The sequence below is a fragment of the Ochotona princeps genome, chromosome 4, assembly GCF_030435755.1.
Source record: "Ochotona princeps isolate mOchPri1 chromosome 4, mOchPri1.hap1, whole genome shotgun sequence".
Classification (NCBI taxonomy): Eukaryota; Metazoa; Chordata; class Mammalia; order Lagomorpha; family Ochotonidae; genus Ochotona; species Ochotona princeps.
The window spans coordinates 31,779,292-31,803,085 of record NC_080835.1 but is presented as its reverse complement, the minus strand read 5'-3'; the positions used below and the strand labels follow the sequence as shown (position 1 = coordinate 31,803,085).

The 23,794-nt window shown below is 40.6% G+C and overlaps 1 protein-coding gene across 1 annotated transcript in view; it reads right to left on the bottom strand.

Annotated features, from left to right (window-relative positions):
* The window catches only part of BDNF (brain derived neurotrophic factor), a 52,344-nt gene extending 34,469 nt beyond the window's left edge, over positions 1-17,875 (bottom strand). The window contains exon 1 of the mRNA XM_004585440.2: positions 17,198-17,875. Within this exon, the coding sequence (XP_004585497.2) occupies positions 17,198-17,200 (3 nt within the window). The 5' untranslated portion in view covers positions 17,201-17,875. The remainder of the gene's footprint in view (positions 1-17,197) is intronic.
* Between the last annotated feature and the right edge of the window lie 5,919 nt (positions 17,876-23,794).

Sequence of the window (23,794 nt, the reverse complement as noted above, 5' to 3'; positions counted from 1 at the left end):
AGAGAACTACCTGGAAAGTAAGTGACTGTCAAGAATTTAGCATTCTCAGTGCTGATCAGTCAGAAGTTATGGCAAACCTTTTACCTGCTAAATTGACATTGCTGCCTCAGCGTTTCTGCTGAAGAAAAAAACAGTGCTCTGCTTTCTGAGAGTCTGATTGGATAGGTCTGTAACCAATCTGCTTGTTCCTTCTCTCACTTGATATTGCATAAATAAGGGTTTGTATATTCATGTTCCAGTGTGTGGTGCAGTTTTACTGAGGAAAAGCCTAGAGGAGCCAGCAAAAGCAGGGATATCTAGAAATCAAAGGTTTTGTGCTCATTCAGGTTAGCGTGATGAACCAGTCATCTTAATACAACTGAGTATTCCTAAGTTTTCTGATTTGTGAGTTGCCCACATGCACAGTGAAGAATCTCAGTGAAGACAAGATGACCCTAAGCTGTACCAGTGCCTTACATGGACTTTTGCATATTTCTTTTTTCTTTATTTAAATTGGGTAGTGTATTGGGATATCTTTGGATCTATAAGATCAAACTTTTCTTGGAATTTTTGCCCATGATGATCAATGGAGATGTTGAGAACATAAAAGATGCATTTCTGATTCTTTATAAATAGTGGTTTCTGACATGACCAGTATGTGAAGAGTAAAGATTCCAGGTTTATGACATGAACATGTCCTTCATTACCAAAAAGAAGACAGGCATCACAGCTTAATAAGAAAGTGCTATCTATTTCTCTTTTGTGGCACTTGAGCATTAATTTTGAACTAACAAAATTTTTGTTTCCTTTTGATTTTGGTTTAATGCTGTCCTAATTCAATGTTTCAGGAGGGCAAAGGCCAGTGAGAAATTTGAGTTCCCATCCTGTCAGGAAATATAAACTAATCTTCATTACCCAAGTGGGATCAGAGGCAGTAGGCTCATATTTGATGTTGACATATTTTTTCTATTAATAATTTTAATTGGCTGAGGTCAATTCTACCAGCATAAGCATGTTATGCTTAATTGTCTTCGTTCAAGTTTCCTAGTTACTCCTGCCTTCAATATTTCTTGAAAAAAAATTGTCTAGTATCAAATGAATTGATCTCAAAAACTGCTGAAAACGAGTAAGTAAGTAGCACAGAAAACATAGTAAGTGAATACAAAGATCCTCTGCTGAGTAGAGGCAAAGGTGTTTTCCCATTCATGCGTGGTGATTTCCAAGGTCCAATCCAGTTCTGAACTGTCATTCTCAGTCCTCAGAATTTTGGAGTAAGGCCTATCCTAAGAAAAACTTTAAGGGAGAAACAGTTTCCCTGTTCATTAGATGGCATTTCTTGCCAAGACTTTTAAGATTGATCACATTAGAGCCATGCTTAAGCATGTGTTCGAATCAGTCACCATCTATCACAGGAATTATGTAATCAAGCATGGCCCTTTGTGGCAGGTAACAGCAAAGACCCACAGAAGAAAAAGTTAAAAGGCCCAGATTGGAAGAGGTAAAACAGCGAACCCTTCTTTGAAGGGTTCATACAACAACACCAAAATCATTCTGCCATTGGCGAGACTAACCCCTAAACATGAGAACCATTAACTTACAACACTCTGTATTACCAGATTTTTCCCTGAGAATATGTAAAAATCAATAGGGAAAGACAAATTGATTGATTCATTATGTTATTTCTGTGAGTGTGGTCTAAAGGGATGTGAGAAGTAGAATTAGGGCTTACACTTAAACTTACAAACGCTGTGGTGTTAGTTGTGCTAGGAAAAGAGCCATGATATTAAACTACAGGGTTTCAGGAGATTGAATCTGATAAAGAGCAGATTATTTTATTTTTGAGATCACCTATTTAAGCTATATGATCACTGAAGTAAAAGATCTTCTAAATTTATTAATTTTCAAAAATAAAGAGAAAGAAAAAATGGACAAAAAGATCAGCACAGTGGCTTAGCAAACTACTTTTCTACCTGTATTAATAGCATTTCTACCTGTATTAATGCCTGTTCTAATCCTGGCTGTTCCATTTCCAATCAGCTCTCTACTTATGAGCTAGGAAACTGGCAGAGGATAGTCCAAGGCCTTGGTCCCCTACACTCACGTGGGACCACCAGAGGAAGCTCCTGGGTCCCAGCACAGGCTCATCTTTGGCTGCTGCAGCCATTTGGGTAGTGAACCAGGGCATGGAAGATATCTCTATCTTTCCCATTCTCTCTTGTCACTGTGACTTTCATAATAATAATAATAATAATAATAATAATAATAATAAATAAATCTTTAAAAATAAAAGTGTAATAAAAGATAATTGAGAGAAAAGTAATTACCTAACTTCCCAATGTCAAGTTCAATATATTAAGAATTTGATTATATGATGCTAATATGTGAATCTAAAAAAATGTCTGATAGTAATGGTCTTTTTAAACAAAGGACCTGGGGAAAATCTTCAACTGGCGCCCTTGTCCTGGTCCTCCTGATAACCAGGTCTGGAGGGAATACAATCTTCAACAGCATGTGTATAAGACCAGGTTAGGCTTTAGGTACACCTAGCATACAACATCATCTGGAAACTTTCTCAACTTCAGTTCCCCTTATTTTACAGTTACATTCATTTAAGCAGTGGAAACTTGGTTAAGTGCCTGGGTCAGACACCATTCTACGGGCTCTGATACAGCCAGGCAATAAAACACATTTCAACCTTTTAGGTATACATTGCTCACATACTGTGACAAAATAGTTTAAATCCCTTGACCTATTTGTGAATCCATCAGGGGTAACAAAAGTATATATATATTTTGCCTTGCAGAGTGTTTACGTATAGAAAGATGACAATTGCCATGCCTCTAGTGGCCAGGGGGTAGCAGTGATGGCAAGAAACTTGTTCCCAAAGCTGCAGGAGTACCTTGGAGGTAGTAGAAAGGGGATGAAGTCCAGGCATTGCTCACTACCACAGGCATTCCTGATTATTAGAGTTTCACAAAAAGTCGGCAAAGGATCATGGGTGGAACGAGGAGTAAGGAAAAAGTGGGATAAAGAATTTTTGCTTGAGTTTAGTAAATTTTGTAAAACTCATTTTACAAAAATTATAACAAGAAAGGTTCAGAAAAAATCTCAAGCGACTATTCATCTTTCTTACCAGTTATTGGTCTCTCACTGAGATCACGGAGGCTGACTATACATCCTTATTCTGAGGACTTTTCTGGAATTCAGCAGCTTTAGCGCTTGGAGGTTCCCACTTGTAATACATTTTTGTTTTTGTTGCAATTTATATCTTATTTCATTTCATCCAACCATAGTGAAGATGGGGAACAGCTGTTTACTAACCTCCTTGTGGTAAATCACCACTTAGACCTTTCTCCTAGCAAGAGATCAAATCTCACAACCTTCTCCACAAAGTCCAACTTCCAATCTATTAATCACTTCCATGGGTCTACCCTGGATCTACTCCAAGGTCTCTATATTCTTTTGAATACGTGGAGACCGAAACTAGACATGTGTGTGAAATTATCCAGGGCTCAGGAAACATGGGAGTCATGAATTATCTGAGCACAGCTGTTGAGAAAAAGTTCAGGAAAGATTCAATTAGATTGACTAATCTTTCCCCATACAACTTGGAGACAGAGGTGGTTATTTAATAAAAGGATGAACTTTCGTATCAAAGTTGTATCTTACATCCTTAGCTTTTAGAGGAAGCAATTTTTCAAAAGAAACAGATCTTGACTAGCATGTTTAATTTTTATTCCACCGTACCCCCCAAAGAAACAGTTAAGACCAAGTGATTTTTCTGTACTTAATATCCCAAGCTGTGGCCCCTTAACCTATAGTGTTTGCACATCCACAAATATTTGTATTTTGACATAATTTCTCTCAGAAAGTACTTCTGACACTTTCACTTTGTCCTAAATTAGACCATTTCTTTTCATTTTGTGTGTACACAAGTCTAATTAGAGTAACATAAATTAAGCTGGATTCCATGATAAATTCTAACCTACTTGATACTAAAAATCAAATATAATTCAGTATTTCCACCATCACAAGCATGTTCATTATTATCACACCACCCAATGTGGTCAAATATTTGGGGTCTTCTAATTATACCCGAGCTGAAGAGCAAACAATCAGCAGATATTCCAGCAGATATTCCATTGCTGCTACTCATAATTGTTTGTTTAGCGCATATTCAGTAGTGATTGTAAAATCAGTTCAGTTGTCCTTAGAAGAAATTAGGCCAAATGTGGAATGAAGTTAGCACCCTAAAAAGATCTGTGAACAAAGAACATTTACTTCTTCAAAGTAGTGTCTCCAGCGATTGTCAAGGAAACCTGCAACCATTTACTGACAACTGGAAGTGTTTGCTTAAAAGTAGGCATTCTGAAACAAAGATACCAAGAAGTAGCAAGTCTAGTGGATCTGAGAAAAAGTGATATTGATGAAGCTGGATTTGACAAATAAAATGTTTCTTTAATATGGAGGCTAAAGGGCTGGTGTAGAAAATGAACAGGAGATAAACACTATGAATCTAAATTCCAAGTCTCCTGAATTTTATCTTTTGCAGTCATAGTGATATATACATTTTTGGAAACTCCTTATTTTTTTTGCTGCTTGGACTGTAGTCAAGACCCAGGAGAGTTGGCATGTGTGTCTAGGGAGGGGGTCTTGTGTTTAGAATGTGGCTAGATATTTAGGTTTGGAAGTCAGATGTTGATGCTATGATACAAATTAAATAGACTTCTGAAACACACATTGGGATCCATGTGAATTTTTCTCAAGTTAGCCTCAATGCCGAATTATAACCATGAAGACCAATATTTCATTTATTATAAAACTGCATGCTCATCCAAAATGCAGGACAATCGGTATCATTTAAGAGTATTTGATGTTTTAGGCGTGTTTTCCTGAAGGTCTTTGAAAAAAAGAACTGAACATGTCACCATCACTGACCTCTTTAATAGTTTAAAAATAAGTCCCTAGATTAAGCAACTTTTGGCACAGTATAACTCAAAAGCATATTACTGCAGGAATCTGTGAAAACCTGAAGTTTTGCTTTGTCCTGTCTTACCTAGAGTTTTATAATTATAAAGTAACAGTGGAGGAGTCAATAGGGTTCAGTGATATGGTATAATGGGTTAAGTCTCCACTAGCAGCACTGGCATTCCATGTGAACCCCAGTTTGACCCCTAGCTGCTCCACTTTCAAGTCAGTTCCCTGCTGATGTGCCAAGGGAGACAGGGGAGAAAGGCCCAAGTGTTTGGGTCCCCGTACCCATGTGGAAGACCCAGAGGAAGCAACTGGCTACTGGCTTTAAACTGGTTCAATAACAGCCATTGTGGCCATTTGGGGAGTGAATCAGTGGATGGAAGATCTTTCCACAATGCTTTAATTATAGAATTTTGTAATTTTGTAATTCTGCCTTTTAAATAAAGCTGAAACAAAAAATATTTAAAGTTTAAAATACATTTTTTGCCATTTTAAAATTAATGTTTATTGCTAAAGAAATATTGTTAGAACTTTTTCCATTGTTCTTCATATGGCATCCATACTTGCAATGATGCTTTTGAGTTATACTGTTCTAAAAATGTAGTCTTACAAAAGTATGTTTCTACTTTTGTTGCTTGAATTACACACACACACACACGCACACACACACACACTTTATTTTGCAAACTAAGACAATCAAAAACTTTTGCAGGCTATTCTTTTTTTGTTAGGATTACTGGAAAATAGAAGAAATGCCTTTGTCAAGTGACATGATTTTAGTGCCAAGATAGAAGTCAAGAGAACCTGGATCCTAATTTAAACTATAATTTTCTGGCCAAGATGGACAAACTGCATCATTAGCCCAGGCTTATCCCTATAAATACTGTAAATGCCATGTAAATGTTTACTGAATAAATTGAGATCATCAGTACTGTGCACCATTGCTGGCCAATCAATAAAATGAGATCTATGGACTATAAACTGTAGTTGTTAAATCTGGAAACACATTCAGATCCTAACTCAGAAAGAACAAATGATTTAAGTGATTTCAATACAATAAAGAAACCAGGGAAGTAGATCATCTTTAAAGCACATTTTCTGCGTAAATTTGGACTCCTTTCAGAAGCAGCATATTATTTAATAAACTAAATTAGAAAGTCATATTCCAAAAAGTTTGTAAAATTAGAACTTTGAACTAAGATAAATTAGGATACTTACTCTTCTATTATATTATTTAGTCATACCTGACAAGACTTTGGGAGTACTTTCTCACACATGAAAATATGCTTTAAAATCATACTTTGCTGGCCTTGTTTCTGAGCTCTAAGAAATTTCAAAACCATTATGAATTCTTGTGGTTACTCCATGAACGAATCAGAGTGGAGAAAGTATAAGATCTCCTCTTAGACTTCCACATCTTTGACTCCTTGCATGCTTGGATAGCTCTGCCAAGACCATTGACTTGTGCTAAGACTTACCAGCATGCATTCAATCTTTTATTGAAAATCAGCACTGAGAAGGAGCTTTCTAGGTGGAAAATGGGTGACAATTTTCAGGAAGTTGCTCAAACAGATATATCATTTCCTTACCCAGATCATAATCTACATCTGAGTTTCTAGAGCGAATATTCCAAGTTAGGAGTTGGTACATAGACACAAAGGCTCCATACAATAAATCCTGGCATTCTTTAAAATGAGATGCTGTTTCCAGAAATGTTCCAAGTTTAGAGTGGAGCCTTTGGAGGAAGAACATTGAATTGCACAAGGAAAGCCAATAAACATTTAGTCCCCGTCAGGGACTGTAAGCCTTGTAATTACGTTTAAGACTGTACTTGTGCATCCTCTTCTTCTCTACATCTGTAAACAACATGTTAGCTTTGGAGGTTTGTCATCCACTGTGTGTCTTTGGAGAGGGTGTTCCTCCTCACTACATCTGCAGTACTATAGCCAATAACAGTCTGAAAAGGCAAACTTATGAAATGTCTCATAAACATACTAACTCCTAATCTAAACAATTTATAACGTTTCTTACTCAATAACTCTCAGTGGTTAACTGACTTGGTTTTGCCCTAAACAAGTTAAGAAAGGAGTTAGACATCATCCTTTGGGTGATAAACTAAATTAAGAGGAAGGAAGAGCATTCAGGTGGAGAGTCCCAGATTCTAGCCTTTCTCTTAAGTGATAGTATACTTATTTCTTGACAATTCTCTCTCATGATAATAACATTTCAAGCATTATAGTCATTGTCATGGTAGCAGCTAAGACTTCACAGCACTTTGAAGATTAGTTTGATGATTTCTTTAAAAGGACTTTGGCATTTAGTACATGTTTGAGTCCAGTTTTGCCACTTATTGGCTCTGCTAATTGAGGAAAGTTCATTAGTTAGGTGATGTCCTAACCTTTTCAAAAAATATTTCTTGTATTTATTTGAAAGACAGAGTTATAGAGCAGTGGTGGGGTAGGAGAGAGAGAGAATCTTCCATCTGTTGGTTAACTACTCAAATGGCCAAAGATGGAAGCCAGGAGCCTGGAGCTTCTCCAGGTGTTCCACATGAGTGTGAGGGTCCATGGACTTGGGCCACTGTCTACTATTCCCTCAGGCACATTAACAGGGAGTTGGATTGGAAGTGGAATAGCCAGGAACCAAACAAGTTCCAATATAGCATGCTGACATTGCAGTCAAAAGCTTTATGTGCTATGCCACAATGACAGTTCCTGAAGTTTAATTTTATTATTTATTTATTTGCTTTTCAGAAACATTTTTAAGTATTACTACTTTATCTATTTTATGACTGTGGAAACTGGCTTCTGAAAAGGGAGGTAATAACCAGAAATCTAAAATTCTTTCATTGCCATTTTTTTGGCCTTTTGGTTAAGATTAAGTGTAAAATTCTTTCCTTAGTAAAGATCTAAATGTTTCTGCAACATTTGTGGCCTCTAATTTTTTTTTTTAACACTCTCAATAATCTCAAAGGGTATGGTGAAGGTCTTTCTCTCTCTCTAATTAATTTTTTTTTTTTAAATTTCAAAGGCAGATTTGACAGAAGAGATACAGAGAAATGTCTTCCATCTGCTGTTTCACTTCCTAAATGGCTGCCAAGGCTGGAGCTGGACAGTCAGAAGCCAGGAGCTTCTTCCAGGTCTCTCACATGGTTGCATGGTCCCAAGGCTTAGGGTAATCCTTGACTGCTTTCCCAGGCCACAATCAGGGAGCTGGATGGGAACTGGAACAGCTGAGATACGAACTGGTGCCCACATGGGATCCCAGGAGTTGAAGGGGAAGGATTAGCCAAATGAACTATTATCCAGGCCCAGAATTTTATGATTCTTTGGAACCAGAAGACTTTAGCTTTAAAATTTAGCTTCACTGTTTAAGATTTGCTATGTTTGTTACACACTCCAATCTCCAATGTCCTTATTCATACAATTAGAATAGAAACTTTCCCTTAGAACTATTTTGAGGGTTAAATTATACTGATTATATATAAAGCGAATGACATAGCACTGGATAAAAGTAAAACAAATGTTACCTGAGTCTTATTACGATTTGCATATATTTTCCTATAGCATAGTAAAAACTAACATCAAGCATTCTAATAGTCTATTGAAGTTGGTAAGGCACACCAGCTAATGATGAGAGTTGAAACTTTCAATCTTTTTCTTTGGAGTGATGCATACTCAGGGCAGTGGATTGGTGCTCTCTGGGTAATCCTGAGCATGCACTATAGAGTAACAACTAAGCCAGTAGAAAACCATGTCAGCCCATTCTAGTTGTCACATCATTTGGGCCTTTCACCATTTGGTCTCTTGTCTAATGGCAAAAAATGAATCTGAGAAGTTCTTTGCCATGAAAATTTCCCCTTTTCAGGTATGATAACCCAGGCAATAATGCTGTTATTAGATCATTTAATATTCTGAATCTATACAATATTAATAAATGTCTCCTAAGTGTTATGTTAGCAAACATGAATGATAATTTGCAGTAGTATCTGCAGACTTCAACACACATAGACACTGCAAACACCTTTGTGTCTTATGTCAGTTGTTACATTTCAAAACACATTGATGCTTATCACTATTTCAAAATTATACTTTTTATCTTGTTACCGGGTTCTATTCAATGCATGTAAAGTGTGTATATTACTCTATCACATAAAGTTAACAGTTTTCTAGTATTTTTATGACCATGTAAAGATTCCTTTGTAATCTTTGTAATATTGACTTTATTCAGTATCCCCCAGACAATGAAAAGAGTGGACTTCATAGCACGTACAAAGTTACATACCTCATGATAATTCAGCATTTGACAAAGGATAATAACAACAGAATAAGTCTTAAAAATGATTAAGGGACATTAGGGGAAAGGAGATTCTTGGTAGAAGAGTAAGGTAAAAGCAGAAGATATCACTGATGGCCAACGAAGGCAGCCAGAACAGTAATAGGATGCAAGTTAGATACTTTCCTGGGTAAATGACCTTGAGGAGTATTTATAGGAAGCTTTGATTCAAGAGCTTCAGATTAATCTCAACCCCATCTTGGCTTCTCTTTTTATGTTTCAACTCTGTTTTTTTCCCCCATATTCCCTGTACTATTCCTGTACCAAGGACTTTAACTTGTTGAGCCTTTCTGCAGTCACTTAAGTTGGAAATTTCTCCTAATTGTAGCCTTACTACTTAGGGATTATAGATAGTTGATTTATTTTATTGAAGCCGGAGAAAAATTTGTTCTCATTCTTTCTGATACCGGTGTATACAAGATTTAGCATATTCTGAAGCAATTTCTAGATACCGTGACATTATAACAAGCATCTTGGGCTTAAACACACAGAGCATCCTGGTTAAAAGCACATAAAAAAATGTTCTTACTTTCAGAAAGTGCCCATTACTTGGAAAAATACAAGAGATGGATTTCTCACAATTTCAGGCTGAATTGTCAAATTCAGAGGTCACATGTTGCTACAGTGTTGATTTTTAGAAACTAGACTTGAAAGATTTTTATTTTTAAATTAATACTGTGGAATATGTTTTTCCATTTGTTTAAAATAGAATTCAAGAATGATGTCTGTCATCCCTAGTGCATCAGAAGTTATTTTAAATATGGCATCTTTATAAAAGTCAATAGCTGCCTCATCAAAGGGCAATCATGTCCAATGTGGGTGGCAGTGCCAATTGTTTTTGAACTACTGCTGCAATCTAACCAATCCCAGGGAATGGCTTGCAGTCTTTTTACACCCACATTTTTTCTTAATTATCTTCACCAGGCTGAGTTAGCTAAGGACAGATCTATAGCATTTCCTGGATGTCAAAATGCCCACACACCTTCTGCAATTCTTGGGCTACCAGCTCCCTTTCATGTTTCTCCTAGTTAGTCTATCTAATGATCTATTATCATATGTATATAATGCATTATTCATGATATCAGGCAATTCCAGGATATAATATCATTGATTTTAAAAAGAAATGACCTGAAAAATTAAAATATGCACATGCAATATAAGGATTACATTTTGATAAAAGATCTCTCACTACACCTCCCCTTTTAAAAATGCTCTGTAGAAGTTTAGATCATTGATGAAATTAACTTTCTAAACCATTATTCCTTAGTAAATGGCAAATTCAAGACCTAGATTCTTTAATGCTAGATTCAAATAGCTCACTTTGATTTTTCATAACATTTTTCTCAACAAGTTAAAAATGATAGATTGCCAAGGGTAAGGGTGATTTAAGACGTACTTTCTAACACAACTAATAGTCATGGATTCCAATAAGTAGCTACGGTTCACATCTTTATATAGCTCGAAATCAAAGCTGGAAAAGATTTTGGGTGATTGACTTTTTTAGCTTTGACAACTAGTTGAGTGAAACTTAGGGGATGATGCCACTCAGTAACGTTCAGGTGCTACACTGTGGTAAGCCTTGTGGTGCTGACATTCCATATGGATGTGAGTACCAGTTGCTCCACTTTTGATCCAGCTTCTTGCTAACATGCCTGGGAAAGTGGCAGAGAATGGTCCAGGTCCTTGGGCCCCTGCACACAGGTAGGAGACCTGATGCTCCAAGCTTCTGGCTTTGGACCAGCCCAACTTCAGCCTTTGAGGCCATTCGGGCAGTGAATCAACAGAAACAAAATCTCCCTATCTCTCTTTCCATCTCTCCTCTCTTCAATGTAACGCTGCCTTTCAAATAAAAATATCTCTTTTTTAAAAAGCAGTAAAATATGAACTCCAGTTTTTAATATGACTCATCATGGTCTCTTGGAAAAGGTAGGATTCTAGAAGTTCATTCTCTTCTCAAGAAACAGAGATAATAAAGGGACAAGTCTTTTTCTCTAGAGTATAAATTTCACCAAGTAAGAGACCATTCAGTCCTGCTCATTACTGAATATCTGATACCAACACAGTTCCTGATGCTTAATATGTCTATGAGCACTTACAGAATACAATTTAAAATGCTACATCTTCTATAGAAAGTATATCTTTCACAACAAGTGAGAAATGGCCAGTCAATTCATGATTCACTAAGATATCCACCAAATATCTACCAAGATAAATAAATATCAAGGCATCCAAGACAGGAATGCAATTTGAGGATGAAAGGAAACAAACTCAGGAATTCATGGGTCAGGCATGCGTTGTGTTGAGTGACCTCTGACCACCTCCTAGCCTTCAGAATCTGACTCATGAGTAAAAGTAACGCACATCTTGTTTTTTCTCTGCCTAGTTTCTGTATTTGTTTTGTGGGGAGTTGGTGTCTTTGATTTACATAGCATGCCAGCAATAGGAACACTTCATTTTTTTCTTTGAGCTGTGACTGTGAGAAAGGGAAAGAAAGATTCAGGAATGGAAGGCCATAGACTTTGCACTAGGCCTTCAGAATTTTGGAGCTATTGGTAGAAAATTTCTTTAAAAAAAGAAAAAAGACAAGTGCTAGAAAGCAATAACTACAACCCCCTCAGCTGCCTTGGTAGAGTTGGAGGCAGCCATGCCATTCTTGAAATTTGAAAGTAGAAATTCTGAATCAGACCTAACCTAGCATAGTGGTTCGTAGAGAGAATTCCTTACAAGCATCTTTCAGGATGTCAGACAGAAGGAAAACCTCAGAATCCCTCACAATTGCCAAGTGACAGTAAAAGCAGAGATCAAGGATTCAGTGTTTTGATTTCTGTATCATGGTGTTTGGGCAGATAGTATTATTCTTTATTGAACATGCATATTTTTCTCAGGTGACATTTATTGAATCTGCAGCTCTAAATTCCACATTAAAAGAAGAAAATTTAATTATTTTTGAGATTGTGGCCATCCTTAAGCCAAAAGGGGAAGAATGTTACATTTATATTATTTGAGAATTTAGTTTTTCTTCCTTAAGTTACTCCCCTTTCTCCCATGTCTATATTACTCAAAATAGTAAGCTTTCATTAAGTGTTAGTGTTTATTTTTTATTATGAAGCACTTTGTCTGCTCTTTACATGAATTATGTATGTAAATTTAAAAGACTGCTTGTTAAATTCTCACTAGAAAATACACACACACACACACACAGCAGTTGCAGATCAGCAGAGAAAGACTTTTAGCCAAAGAGAGATAATTTGAGATACTTCTGAGGTAGCAGTTGTAAAATTAAAATAAGCAACTCGTTAAATTATCCATAGAGTGTAAAGAAAGCTCAAAAATAGATAATTTTTGGCAAGTCAGTGCTTTCAGAGCGAATTTAGTTTTCAGCAGAGTTTTTAAAACAGATGATATCAGTTAAATGGCCATATTAGTTGGTTCAAAGGAAAACCAAGGATTCGTTTTATTGGCCTTCGGTAGAAGTGTATTCGATAAAAAGTATGTCCAGTTAAGCATCATTCTTAATTGACAGATGGTAAGCAACATGATTGAAAAAATGTTGTTTGAGCAAATTGGAACCTGATTCTAAGATCAAAGTGAAAACCATCATCAATAAGATAGAATTAAAATATCAAAAACTCTTTGTAGGTCAGGCTTTATTGCTGATTTCCCCTCATTTCTATTTGCTGCTTTTGGTGTTTTCTAGTCATCTATCTCCTTGCCTTACTTCTATCACTGCTTGATTTTGGACTGTTGTTTCTTAAAAGCTTCCCCTAGAGGACAGGCCAGGAAAAGGAAAGAAATTAAACTCACCAGCTTCTCTTCCTAGCAAAAATTTAGAAATGTGATAGGGAAAGAGTCTGACAAGTGAAAGAGGAAGCTTATGGGTTTGAAATATAGATCTTCCTTTCATTTTACAGTGATAGACACGTGATAAACACTATTGGTAAGATAACTAATCATGTGCTTCTAAAATCACCATTTTGGCCTGGACCACATAGATATTAGATGATAAAGTAAATTGTATTTTGCTCTCAGGAAATGAAAATGCTGTGTGAAAGGAAAATGCCACAATGATGCCTCTCATCTTCCAAAAACTGTTGTGCTGTAGGGCTTACTATCCACGACACTGAATAAGACACTGGCAGGTTCACGTAGTTTCATATGAATCAGTACTGCTATATTCTATGGGGGGAGCTAGAATAAACCAAGCTTTCGCAGGCAGAAATAGTAATATGTAAAATCCCATGGAACAAGAATAGGCTCGTTTACTGTTAAATTTTTAGGCTAATAATTCTCTCCTTCATGCTAAAGAGTTCTATGTAAATATGCATAAACAGTGAATATCAGATGCACCAATCTTAAAGTGATATTCATTTCCACGACATTTTAGGTGAAGCCATTTCATTTTACAAGTCAAGGATGTGTGTATGTGTGCACAGGCGCGCACGCAAGCATGACGCGACACTTTTGAGGTTTATTTAAGTTGTTAAAGAGCTCGAGGTTACAAAGATTAGATTGGTTAGCATTTTCTTTCCTTGTCTCCCAGATACATGAAATCTACAATTTTCTCGGTTCAACTGTCAGATAAATTGGCAAGTAGACTAAAAGGATAATATTCCCTTAACGGTGCATTCATCTGAAACCCTAGCAACTGTATTAGGCAGCAGCGAGTGTTCGCTAGCAAGGCTTGCTGCGGGGAGAGGAAACTCTGCAATTTAGAGTGACTGATGATTTTTTCCCCATCCATCAAGCTGCCTAAAAATGTCACAATATTTACACCTCCTCTTTGGTGAATTAGAACCCAGAGACAAGAAGACAGAAAGAAAAAATTTCCCACCGGTTGCCGTTTGATCGGGGAAAAGCAGGCGTTGCACCTTTAAATTCTGCCTCTCCATTCCCCATTTCCCCCCCTTGCCGGGATTTTGCAATAAATCTCCCAGTTCTGCGTTCAGCCCTGCAGATCCGTATTTAAAACAGCACCATCTGGGAAGGGTGGGTGGCGATGGTGATGCGGGCGCCTTGGAGTTCCTTTGCAGCACGCTTGGAATTGCATCAGACTGATCAGAAATCCCCCCGCCCCCAAGCCCAGCCCCTCCCGCCACACTCCCCTCCCCGCCCCGTACCTCCCTCCCCTCCCTTCGCGTAGATCTGACTGAGAAAACGACTGGATCTCTGAACAATCTGTGCCCCATTCGCTGCGAGCTTGCTCCGTAAACCCTGCCCTACGCTCCCTTTGTGTGCCGAGCAGCCTATCACCGTCATCTGATCCTAGAGCCAGGTTTTTTTTTTCTTCTTCTAAATTTCCACAATATCCTCGCGTTGCCTATGAATCCATCCTTTCCACCTGCGCAGAGTTGGGATTCTTTCTTTCCTTCGTCAAACCAGTCTTGAGTCTTGAGTTTCGGAAATCTGCTTTTTCCATACTCTCCCCTCGCCCCCATCCCAAGCCCTTGCTTTTTAATCTGGGAGGGCAGATCCAGGGAGGAGTCCAGAAAAACCCAGCTGGGGGTTGAAAACTGCCTCCGGGCAGGGCGATGTGACCCGAACAAAGGGTCTGATAACGGGGTGGCTGTGCGGGTCGTAGGAGGTGGAGAGGTGGGTGGCCCCCGCCCAAGACTGAGGGTGTCCCTTGGCTCTCCAAGGAATCTGGAGGACGACGGAGCAAGGCTGTCCGACCGCTCGGGGTCCCCCGGTGGCGCAGGCGGGGGGCAGGGAGGTAGAACCAAAGGCTGGGCGTCTCCGAGCTTCTCCCAGCTCACCCGCTAAGCCCTCTGCACCTACACCACCCGCCAGGCTCCCGGCTCACAGGGGAGGCAGCGGCCCAAAGGACAGTCCGCCGCCCTCTACCCGCGCCTCCGGACGCAACCTCGCCCTGCCTGGGCGGTCTGCGCGCCCAGCTGATTGGTGGCTCTGTGGAACCACGGGTATTCTCCACCGCCTCCGGTGGCCCAGCTCACCGCCCCCGGCCCGCTCCCTGGATCTACGGTTCGGAAAGGACCTTCTACTCCCAAGCAGAGGCTCCCTTTCCCTTGAGTTACCCAGACCGATCCGGACCTAGGCTCAGTGAGGCATCCGGCCCGGCGGGGAAGCGGAGTGTGGTCTCGGTGGTTCCCCTTCCTTTGAGAAAGCGGGAGCCCTCCAAGCCAGCGCCCCAAACTCACCCGAAGAGAGGATAGAAAGAAAAAAAAAATTAAGAAACATCCAGCGAGGAGCGAGGGCGACAGGGAGGAAGAGATAGAATGAGGGAGGGATGGAGGCAGGAGGGGGCGGGGTGGAAGAAGGGGGGCGGGAAGGAGGGAGGGAGGGGGAAAGAGAGGGAGGGTTCCAGGGAGAATGAATCCTCCTCACTAGAAGAGCTGAAATTACCTTGATTCATTTTGTGTTGGGAGATTTGGCCTTACCTCCTTCCCTCTCCCTAACCTCCACCTCCTTTCCCCCACTGCACACCACCTCCATTGCCTCTTTCCAAATGGTACAAAGTCAAATTTTAGGAAGCCGAACGTTGTGTAAAAGCTTCATAATTAGTAATGACTCTACTGTACACACACACACACACACACACACCAGCAAAGAGGGAGAAAAGAGGGAGGTGAAGGGAAGAAAAAGAGAAATCTTTGAATTACACATTTGCAGCTCCAAGTTAACTAAACTCATTTTATGCACAAGAAGACTGACATTTTTTCCCTCCCCCCTTCACTTTGCCCCTTGGCTCTCACCTAGGGCAATTCAAACTGGGCAAATACCACAAAACAACACCCCCCAACGCTCTTCCTCTACTTCCTCCCATCCACCAGGCGTCCTCTCCGGCAGATCCAGAATCAAAATAGCTCAAGAACTGGGGGTGTAGGGGGTCCCCGCCCCGGTGCTTACCTTCTTTGCGGCTTACACCACCCTGGTGGCTAGATCCTGGAGATAAACACTTGCATTTCCCAAAGTTAACCCAGTATACCAACCCGGAGCTTGCCAAGAGTCTATTCCAGCCTACACCGCTAGGAAGCCAACTTCAGCGAGCTCAATGAGGGGACCAAACTGGGGCTCGCTTTCCAAACGCTCCTCTCCAAAATCTCTCTCTTCAGCCCCGATCTCAATGTGAGCCGAACCTTAGGAAAGGCGTTGTTTTAAGGGTGACTCGGGGCTGGCTTTCCAGGGGTCGAAGAAGGCTACCTGGTGTCTCGCCACCTCGGACAAATCCGTTGGCTCTCTCCAAGGTGCTGAATGGACTCCGCTCTCCCTGATTACACACCCGGCGCAGCAGGAGGAAAAGGCTAAAACATCCCTAATTAAGTGATACTTGATATTGCTCTAGACGGCTTCTTCTACTTCCTTACGTTTTGTCACGTGCGGAAGGCTTTGCCAAAGCCATCCTGTTAATAGTTGATCACATGTTGATGAGACCCTTTTCTTCTATGTGAGCATTACCCATTTCATTACTAGAGATATGCACTTCTGACTTATTTCTTCCCCCGAAACCCCTCCCCCACATGTATCTAAACTGTCAGTCTCTACCCCACCCATAACCCCATTTCAGCCCTAATCCCAACCTCTGACAGCATTATTGTTTTTATATGGAAATTATTCCCGTAGCGAATGTCAATTACATGCTCACATATACATCATAAAATATGCTCACACATTAGAAAGGCAAAGAATGAAATACAAGACAAGCATCAGCCCTGAACAGCCCATAAAACACACCCCCATCTTCAGCTCCAAGTTTGTTCCACGCAGTTCCACATTGCTGTGTTAAATCTCAAATGATTCCAATTAAAGTTGCACTGTGTAAAAACCCGATTCTCCTGGCCCGAGTAGCTGCTGTTCTTTGGCGTGTGAAGTGCTAGGAAGAGCCGTGATATGCCTGTTGTTAAGCAACATGTCAAGATTTCTCAATTATAATGCAAGGTTTATTGCTACTCACCATTGTGCCTTTGCTGTCCTGGAGACTCAAGTGTCTTAAAATCTCGTCTCCCCAACAGATGCTGGAAGGTAATGTGTCTTGTTTGAAGTCATCATGTGAGAAGTTCGGCTTTGCTCAGTGGATCGCCCACCACTTGGTGTGACTTATGAATCTAATAACCCTTTGCAATATCCGCAAGCTTAAACTCTCAACCACCTTGGCGACTACAGAAGACAAAGCAACTGCAACCGATGTTGAAAAACCTATAGATTTACGCAAACGCCCTCACTCCGTGAGAGACACGTTTCCTCTTTAGTTCTTACGTGATTCTAATGAATGAGCGAGGTTTCCAATGACTGTCTAAGTGTCCTGCTGTACAGCAGGTTGCTCCTAGGGCTGCTTCCTCCACCGCCCGTCACTGGGTCCAGGCACAGAAAGTTCCCGGAGAAAAGTGAGAGTTTCGGGGTACCCTCCTAAAAATAACCCAGCCTGCACACCGCTCTCTTGCCCACTGCACGGGTCACACCTGGGGCTCTGGCAAAGCTGAGCTCGACTCGGGAGATTTTCCCTGTCGCCAGGTAAGAAAACCTTCGTCTTGTCAGGCTAGGGCGGGAAGACCGCTGGGGAACTTGTTGCTGATCAGCGCCAGCGGGCTACCGCTTTAATAACAGTGTCAGAGAAGCTCAGCGGGGAGGGGGCGAGGGGGGCGGCGGCAACTAGGACTATCAGACCTGTTTACGTGACCAACTCATTGTGACTCCTCGGAAAAAGGAAACTTCTGAGAAAAGTTCGTACCCCTCCCCCTCCCCGGTCATGACTAAGGGTCTCCAGCCGATGAGGTCGTGAGCGGTGATCAAACGGGGGTCTCGGGGGTCGGGGGGGGACTGGAGGAGACTAAGTGACTTGTCTTTGGGGACAACTGCATGAGTCGAAGCGCGCATCAGCCCGACAACTTTCCATTTTCCTCTTAGGGACTGATGACTAGGCTAGACACACCCGGGCGAGACACTAGTTGCCCACAGGAACCAGTGTAAGCCGAGCTCTCGAGCGGCTGAGTTGAATGAAGTTATGACTGCGTTTGCTCTAATGGGTTATGGCTTCTCAAATGTGAGTTAACAGCCCCGGTGCGCAGCGAAGTCTGCACGGCAAGCGGCGCAGCGCCGAGCCGCGGGCTGAGGCAGGGAGGGGGGCCCCGCCGCAGGCTCGGCGCATTGCCTCCTCCTTCTGCTTCAGCCCCAGGAGTCCCGGACGCCTCCTCGGGGGCTCCCCGCCGCCGGCGGGGCGCAGCGTTGGGGGAGAGCGCGGCGGGGGAGCAGAGCGGGGCGCCCCAGGAGCCCCGGCTGGGGCTGCGAAGGTCGGCAGGGGGCCCTCCCAGGAAGCCCCGCGGTTAGCACCCGCGCCTCCCCACCACTGGCTGCGCAGAATGGGAAGTGGAGAGGTCACGTGTTGACGGAAACTAACTTGGAAATAAAAGGATGAACTTCGCCAAGAAGGGAAAAGCAAAATAAAACAGTCCCCCAACGCCATTCCCCTCCCCCCAACCCCCAGTCCTAGTGAAGAAGGAAGGGAAAGACGGGCGTGGTGGGGGAGGGGCCATGCTCTGGCCAGAACTCCGGAAATTTCAGGAAATAACGATAATTCGAACGTTGGCAACATCCCCCGGCGTAGGGAGGCGCTAACCCAAGGTATCTTTCCACTGAAGCTGTCCTTTGCCTACCCCTGGCCTTCGCCTGCAAGGCCGAGCACAGGAAGTGGATGGATGTAAACCAGTTGTTATGGAGATGCTCGTGGCGCCGAGGAGCGCGAGTGCCCTGGGAAGTCCCCAGACGCATTTCGGTTTTCGTCGCTTTGGCACCGGCACCATGGTTTTACTCTCCACCACGCGGGCCCACCAACAGCAGCTCAGGCCCTGGCCGCGGCGCTATTGACTGCAGGGATGTGACAGAGATGCTGCAGAAGATGGGAGATAGCTCTTAAGTTTCAGACTAGCTAATTCTTTTCAATTTCTCATTGCTTCATCCTAATCAAAGGCGGTGTATTCTTATGTCACTTGCACTTTCTGATATCTGAAATTCTCATTCACATGACAGGGTGACTTAGAAGCAATGGAACATTAGCCATCTCCCCACTCCCTCCCATCCCCGAAATGCCTGCCTCATGGAAATGCTTCACTTTTTAATTCAGTATATGGACCCCTGTTTATTTGGAGTCCCACTGGTATTGGGTTGTTATTATTGAGAGCAAATCCGGGTTTGAGAGTTCATATCTCTTCAGAGAAGTTCCACCACTAACCGAGTTAATCCTAGATGCCAGGAAACGGACACACAGTAGATGTTTCCTGGACTTCGCTAAGGACAGTTCTAGACTTGCTAGGTTCCTGGAGAACTGAGGTAGGTCACCATCAAAGGATGCTGGGTTCTCTCATAGTCAGCAAATCCAAGTTTCCTCCCATGAAAAGAAACTATCCATATTACCCACAAACTGACATTTTTGTCCATCCATGAATTAGCCAGCAGATGCTGCCCTAAGACTGAGACAGATGGCACATACCATCCTCACAGGTTTTGGGGTGCAGTCTTTGTGGGCAAAACCAGATTCTTGAGAATTATGGTATCATCCATAATGTTTTAACTATATTCCCCTGCCGCTTGAAAAATTCACTAACACTAGTACAGAGCTGGGTCTTGAAGTGGCTCAGGGAGAGGATCACTTCCTGAACGTGCTGATTTTCCATTGTTAGCTATGAGATATGCTTAATTGACGGGGTCAAAAGTTTGTGAGGCCTGTGTCAACTATCAGCCAGTTTTCTGATGAATCTTTATTAGGAAACTTAATGTCACGTTTTATAGTGGGATACTCTGTTGGTGTCTGAGGATTCAGAATGAGAATGACTGAATGGTTTGACATTATACAGAAAACATTGTTGTGTTGAAAATGTCTCCTAAGGGACTTTTTCAACTATTGCCTTATTTCTTAGAGCAATGGAGTCGTGCACTAAGACTGGGAGCACAAGTTGCTATATAATGAGATTTGCTATAGGAAGTTGGGGAAATAATGAAGAGACAAAAATATTTGACATGTAAGTGTATATTTTTCCTTATTGATTTTTAAGTGATCTGGAAGATTAATTCTTTCCTTTTGGTGCACTATTAAATCTCTAGGCTTTTACCTATATCCATTCACATACTTTCTAACTTTTTTCACTTGTAGTAGGAATTCAGTGTCTAATATAAGAAAAGCTTGAAGGCTTTTTATTTACTAAGGTAGATGTCAAGCTTTGTGCCTGTTATACTTTTAATCTCAGGACCACTTATTCTTGAGTCATATTTTTTTCAACACTACTGTAGTAAGCTGTGATATGAATATCACACTTCTGTAGGTTCATCTGACCTTGTTCGTTTTTAGTAATAATAAGAACATTTCAAAATGCATGGCAAACGAATCTTATTTCTCAAATATCATTATCTAACAGTAAATCCAGACTTAAAGCAACATGTATTAACACAGACTGGAAGGAAAGATTTTTCTTTTAAGCTACATGCATTGTGTAGGATATTCACACACAGTTTTCTACTAAAGCCACAGTTATAAAGCTGTTCTTTGAAATTCTGTGCTAATAGAGAAAAAATTAATGAGAAGGGGTTCATCAGGACCAGGAGACATGAGAACATCATTAAATAGATGTGTGAAATGGATCAGAATTAATGAGATGCAACAAAAGAGTCCACAAAAACAAATACAAAAAAAGACTCCTTTTTCTTAGAGAATGAAGAGATGCTTGGAATGTCCTCTAAGACAAAATCTACTCTCTTGGTATCCAAAATGAAGCTTAACATGTGACTCAAAGAGATGATCTGGGTATTCCAGATCATTCTACCAATCAACATAGAAATGGAAGACATGGTATTTTCATTCTTCCAAATGTTCTTTCTACCTCTTATGTTTTAAAATTTTGTTTTAACTGATTGCCAAGATGTCCATCTCACCGTTTGTCGGCTAGAATCTTTTCTTCCTCCCTTCCAACTTTTATTTATTTCTTCACATTGGCATAGCCAGAGATCCATCTATTACTAAGTCCCCACTTTAAGTGCTCTCAGGGGATTTCAGTTGAAGGGTGCTTGAATAATTATTGTTAAGGTATCAATAGTGCCTTCTTACCTTGTATCAACCCTTCTGTCCCCTAGTTGATTGTTACAAGAAACACTTATAATAATCAATGAAGAAGAGTGTTAACAGAGAGGTTTCAAATGGTGAAATAGTTTCTGCCTTGGAGTCCAACACAAACAAAAACAGGTAGCAAAATATTGCTGTTTGTAAGATTCTGACCAGGTAAGAAGAAAGATTGGTCCCTTAGTCACTTCCTGATCTGTAATGGTTCTCCACAGGCAATAAGAGGAAAGGCAGAAAATCACGATGCACAATTTGGAAAGCTTTCTAACTACAAGAATAGACAACGACTGCCAAGAACCTGCTGTTGAGTTCATACTTAAAAAGAATTCATAGAGTCTTCCATCTACTAAACCTAGTTTAGTTAGAAAGGAAACAATCAGAACATCAAAAAGATGCAAATAAGAGTGAGCTTTGGGAAAGTCATGATTTGGTTTGCAATAACCTCTGTGTATTCCTGAACCTGACGAGTAAGCATGAGACAGAAGATCTGGAATGACTTAACTCAATTTCAGAAAACCAGACAACCCATAATGAGGCTGAAGCAAGATCGCATGGAATATTGAGGAAGAACTGAATGACTCTTTGAAAACCATCTTACAGACAAGAGATGAGTAAGAGGAAATATGGGTGATAAGTAAGGGAAAAGTCATGTTAATAGAAAAAGTTGATAGAAAATTGAGACAGGTCAAGAACATGTCAGGTCAGGATTTGCAAGATACAAGCAACTAAATCTAAGGTTATTTTAGGAATTAAGTAAAACATCCAAGAAATCATAAAATTTAGGATCATGATAACCAAGTGTGAGAGTAATGGAGAGTATATACCATAATGGAGTCAAAGTGTGCTTAAGATGTTATTTGCCAGAACATCTGGAAGGAAACTTTAACGGATGCTGAACTATGTTTCTCATACTTTAATGTACTCATGAATCTCCTGGGAAACTTGCTAAATAACAGATTCTGAGTCTGGGGTAGTGACCAAGACTTGGCACTTTCAAATAGATTCCGGGTAAAGGAGTTGCACCACATGCTACACAACAACACAGGAAAGAATAGCACTCTTAGTTATTGAAGTGAATATCATATAGTAAAAGTAATTCAAGGAAAACTTGTTCCTTTAACCCTAATGTTATACAAACCACAAACTGTAATCTGTTCCTGATTGATTAACTATAGATAACTCTTGAGCATAGTGGACCTCATTTCTTATTGTCAATAACATTGGCTATAGTTAATTTTTTTAATCTCATATATTAAATGAAGAGAAAAAAGAATCAGTTCACAATATGTTGGACACATTGCAAAATGGAAGAGAAGTCAGGGAAAATTATTCTAATCATGTAAAGAGGATTGGTTAGGTCACATTATGAGTCCTGAGCTCATTCTGGGATTCTTTCTATAAATAGGATATTTTGGAACTAGAGAAGGCATAGCAGAAGGCAACCAGAATGACAGAGGGATTTGGGGAATTTGCTTCTGTTGAAAGGTTAAAGAAACTAGGTCTATTTTCTTTTGTAAGGAGAGAAAAGATGCTACCTCACTGCGGTGATATCATTCTAAAAGTAGTGGAAGTAATAGGATGAGACAAGAGTGCCTTATGGAAAGAAGATAGAAGGATTCTGGCAAGGATTGGAGCCCACAAGGATGGCTCTTGCTTTGTTAAAGGCCTTCAGGTTCAGTTAGGGATGTTCCTATTGTCAAAACTCTACTGCTCAAAAAAGGAGGAATAAATACGGGAACGAGATCAGGAAATAAGTGATAGATGGGAAATGAGGAAATAAAGGAGATCTAGCTCCCTGTTAATTAAGAACATTTTCAAATGACCATTTATTAATACGATAGAAGTTCTGTACTCACAGCACATGATGAACTTTACCAACATTTCCCAGGATCAAAGACTGTGCTTCTGTAACACATCACATTTCTATTTCTTCTTCATCTGAAAATGGCACTGTTTTCATCAGTTCAGCAGAGAAATGTAAGCAGTCAGTTAAAATACACAGGATTCTTCCTTCCTCTTATTTTTTTTCCTCTGTGTCAGTGTTGGAAAACATTTTCTTGTTTGCTTGATGAAAAAAGCACTGTCCGTAACTTAAAATATGGGCACCAAAAATCTTCATCTGATCCTCGAGACAGCGATGGAAGAATTTGCAGGCTGTCCTGGCTACCACTATTCTGTGTCAGGGGAATCTACAACTCGTAGAATTGATAAGCAAACAGTTTTAGAAACAGTGATTTCCAGGGTTCTTTTCAAAGGTTTATTTACTTTTATTGGAAAGGCAGATTTACAGAGAAAAGGAGAATCAGAGAGAAAGATTTTCCATCCACTGATTCACTCCACATGTGGCCTCAATGACCAGAGCTGAGCTGATCTGAAGACAGGGGCTAGGAGCTGCTTCTGGTTCTCCAGTATGGGTTTAGAATCCCAAGGCTCTGGGCCATCCTCTAC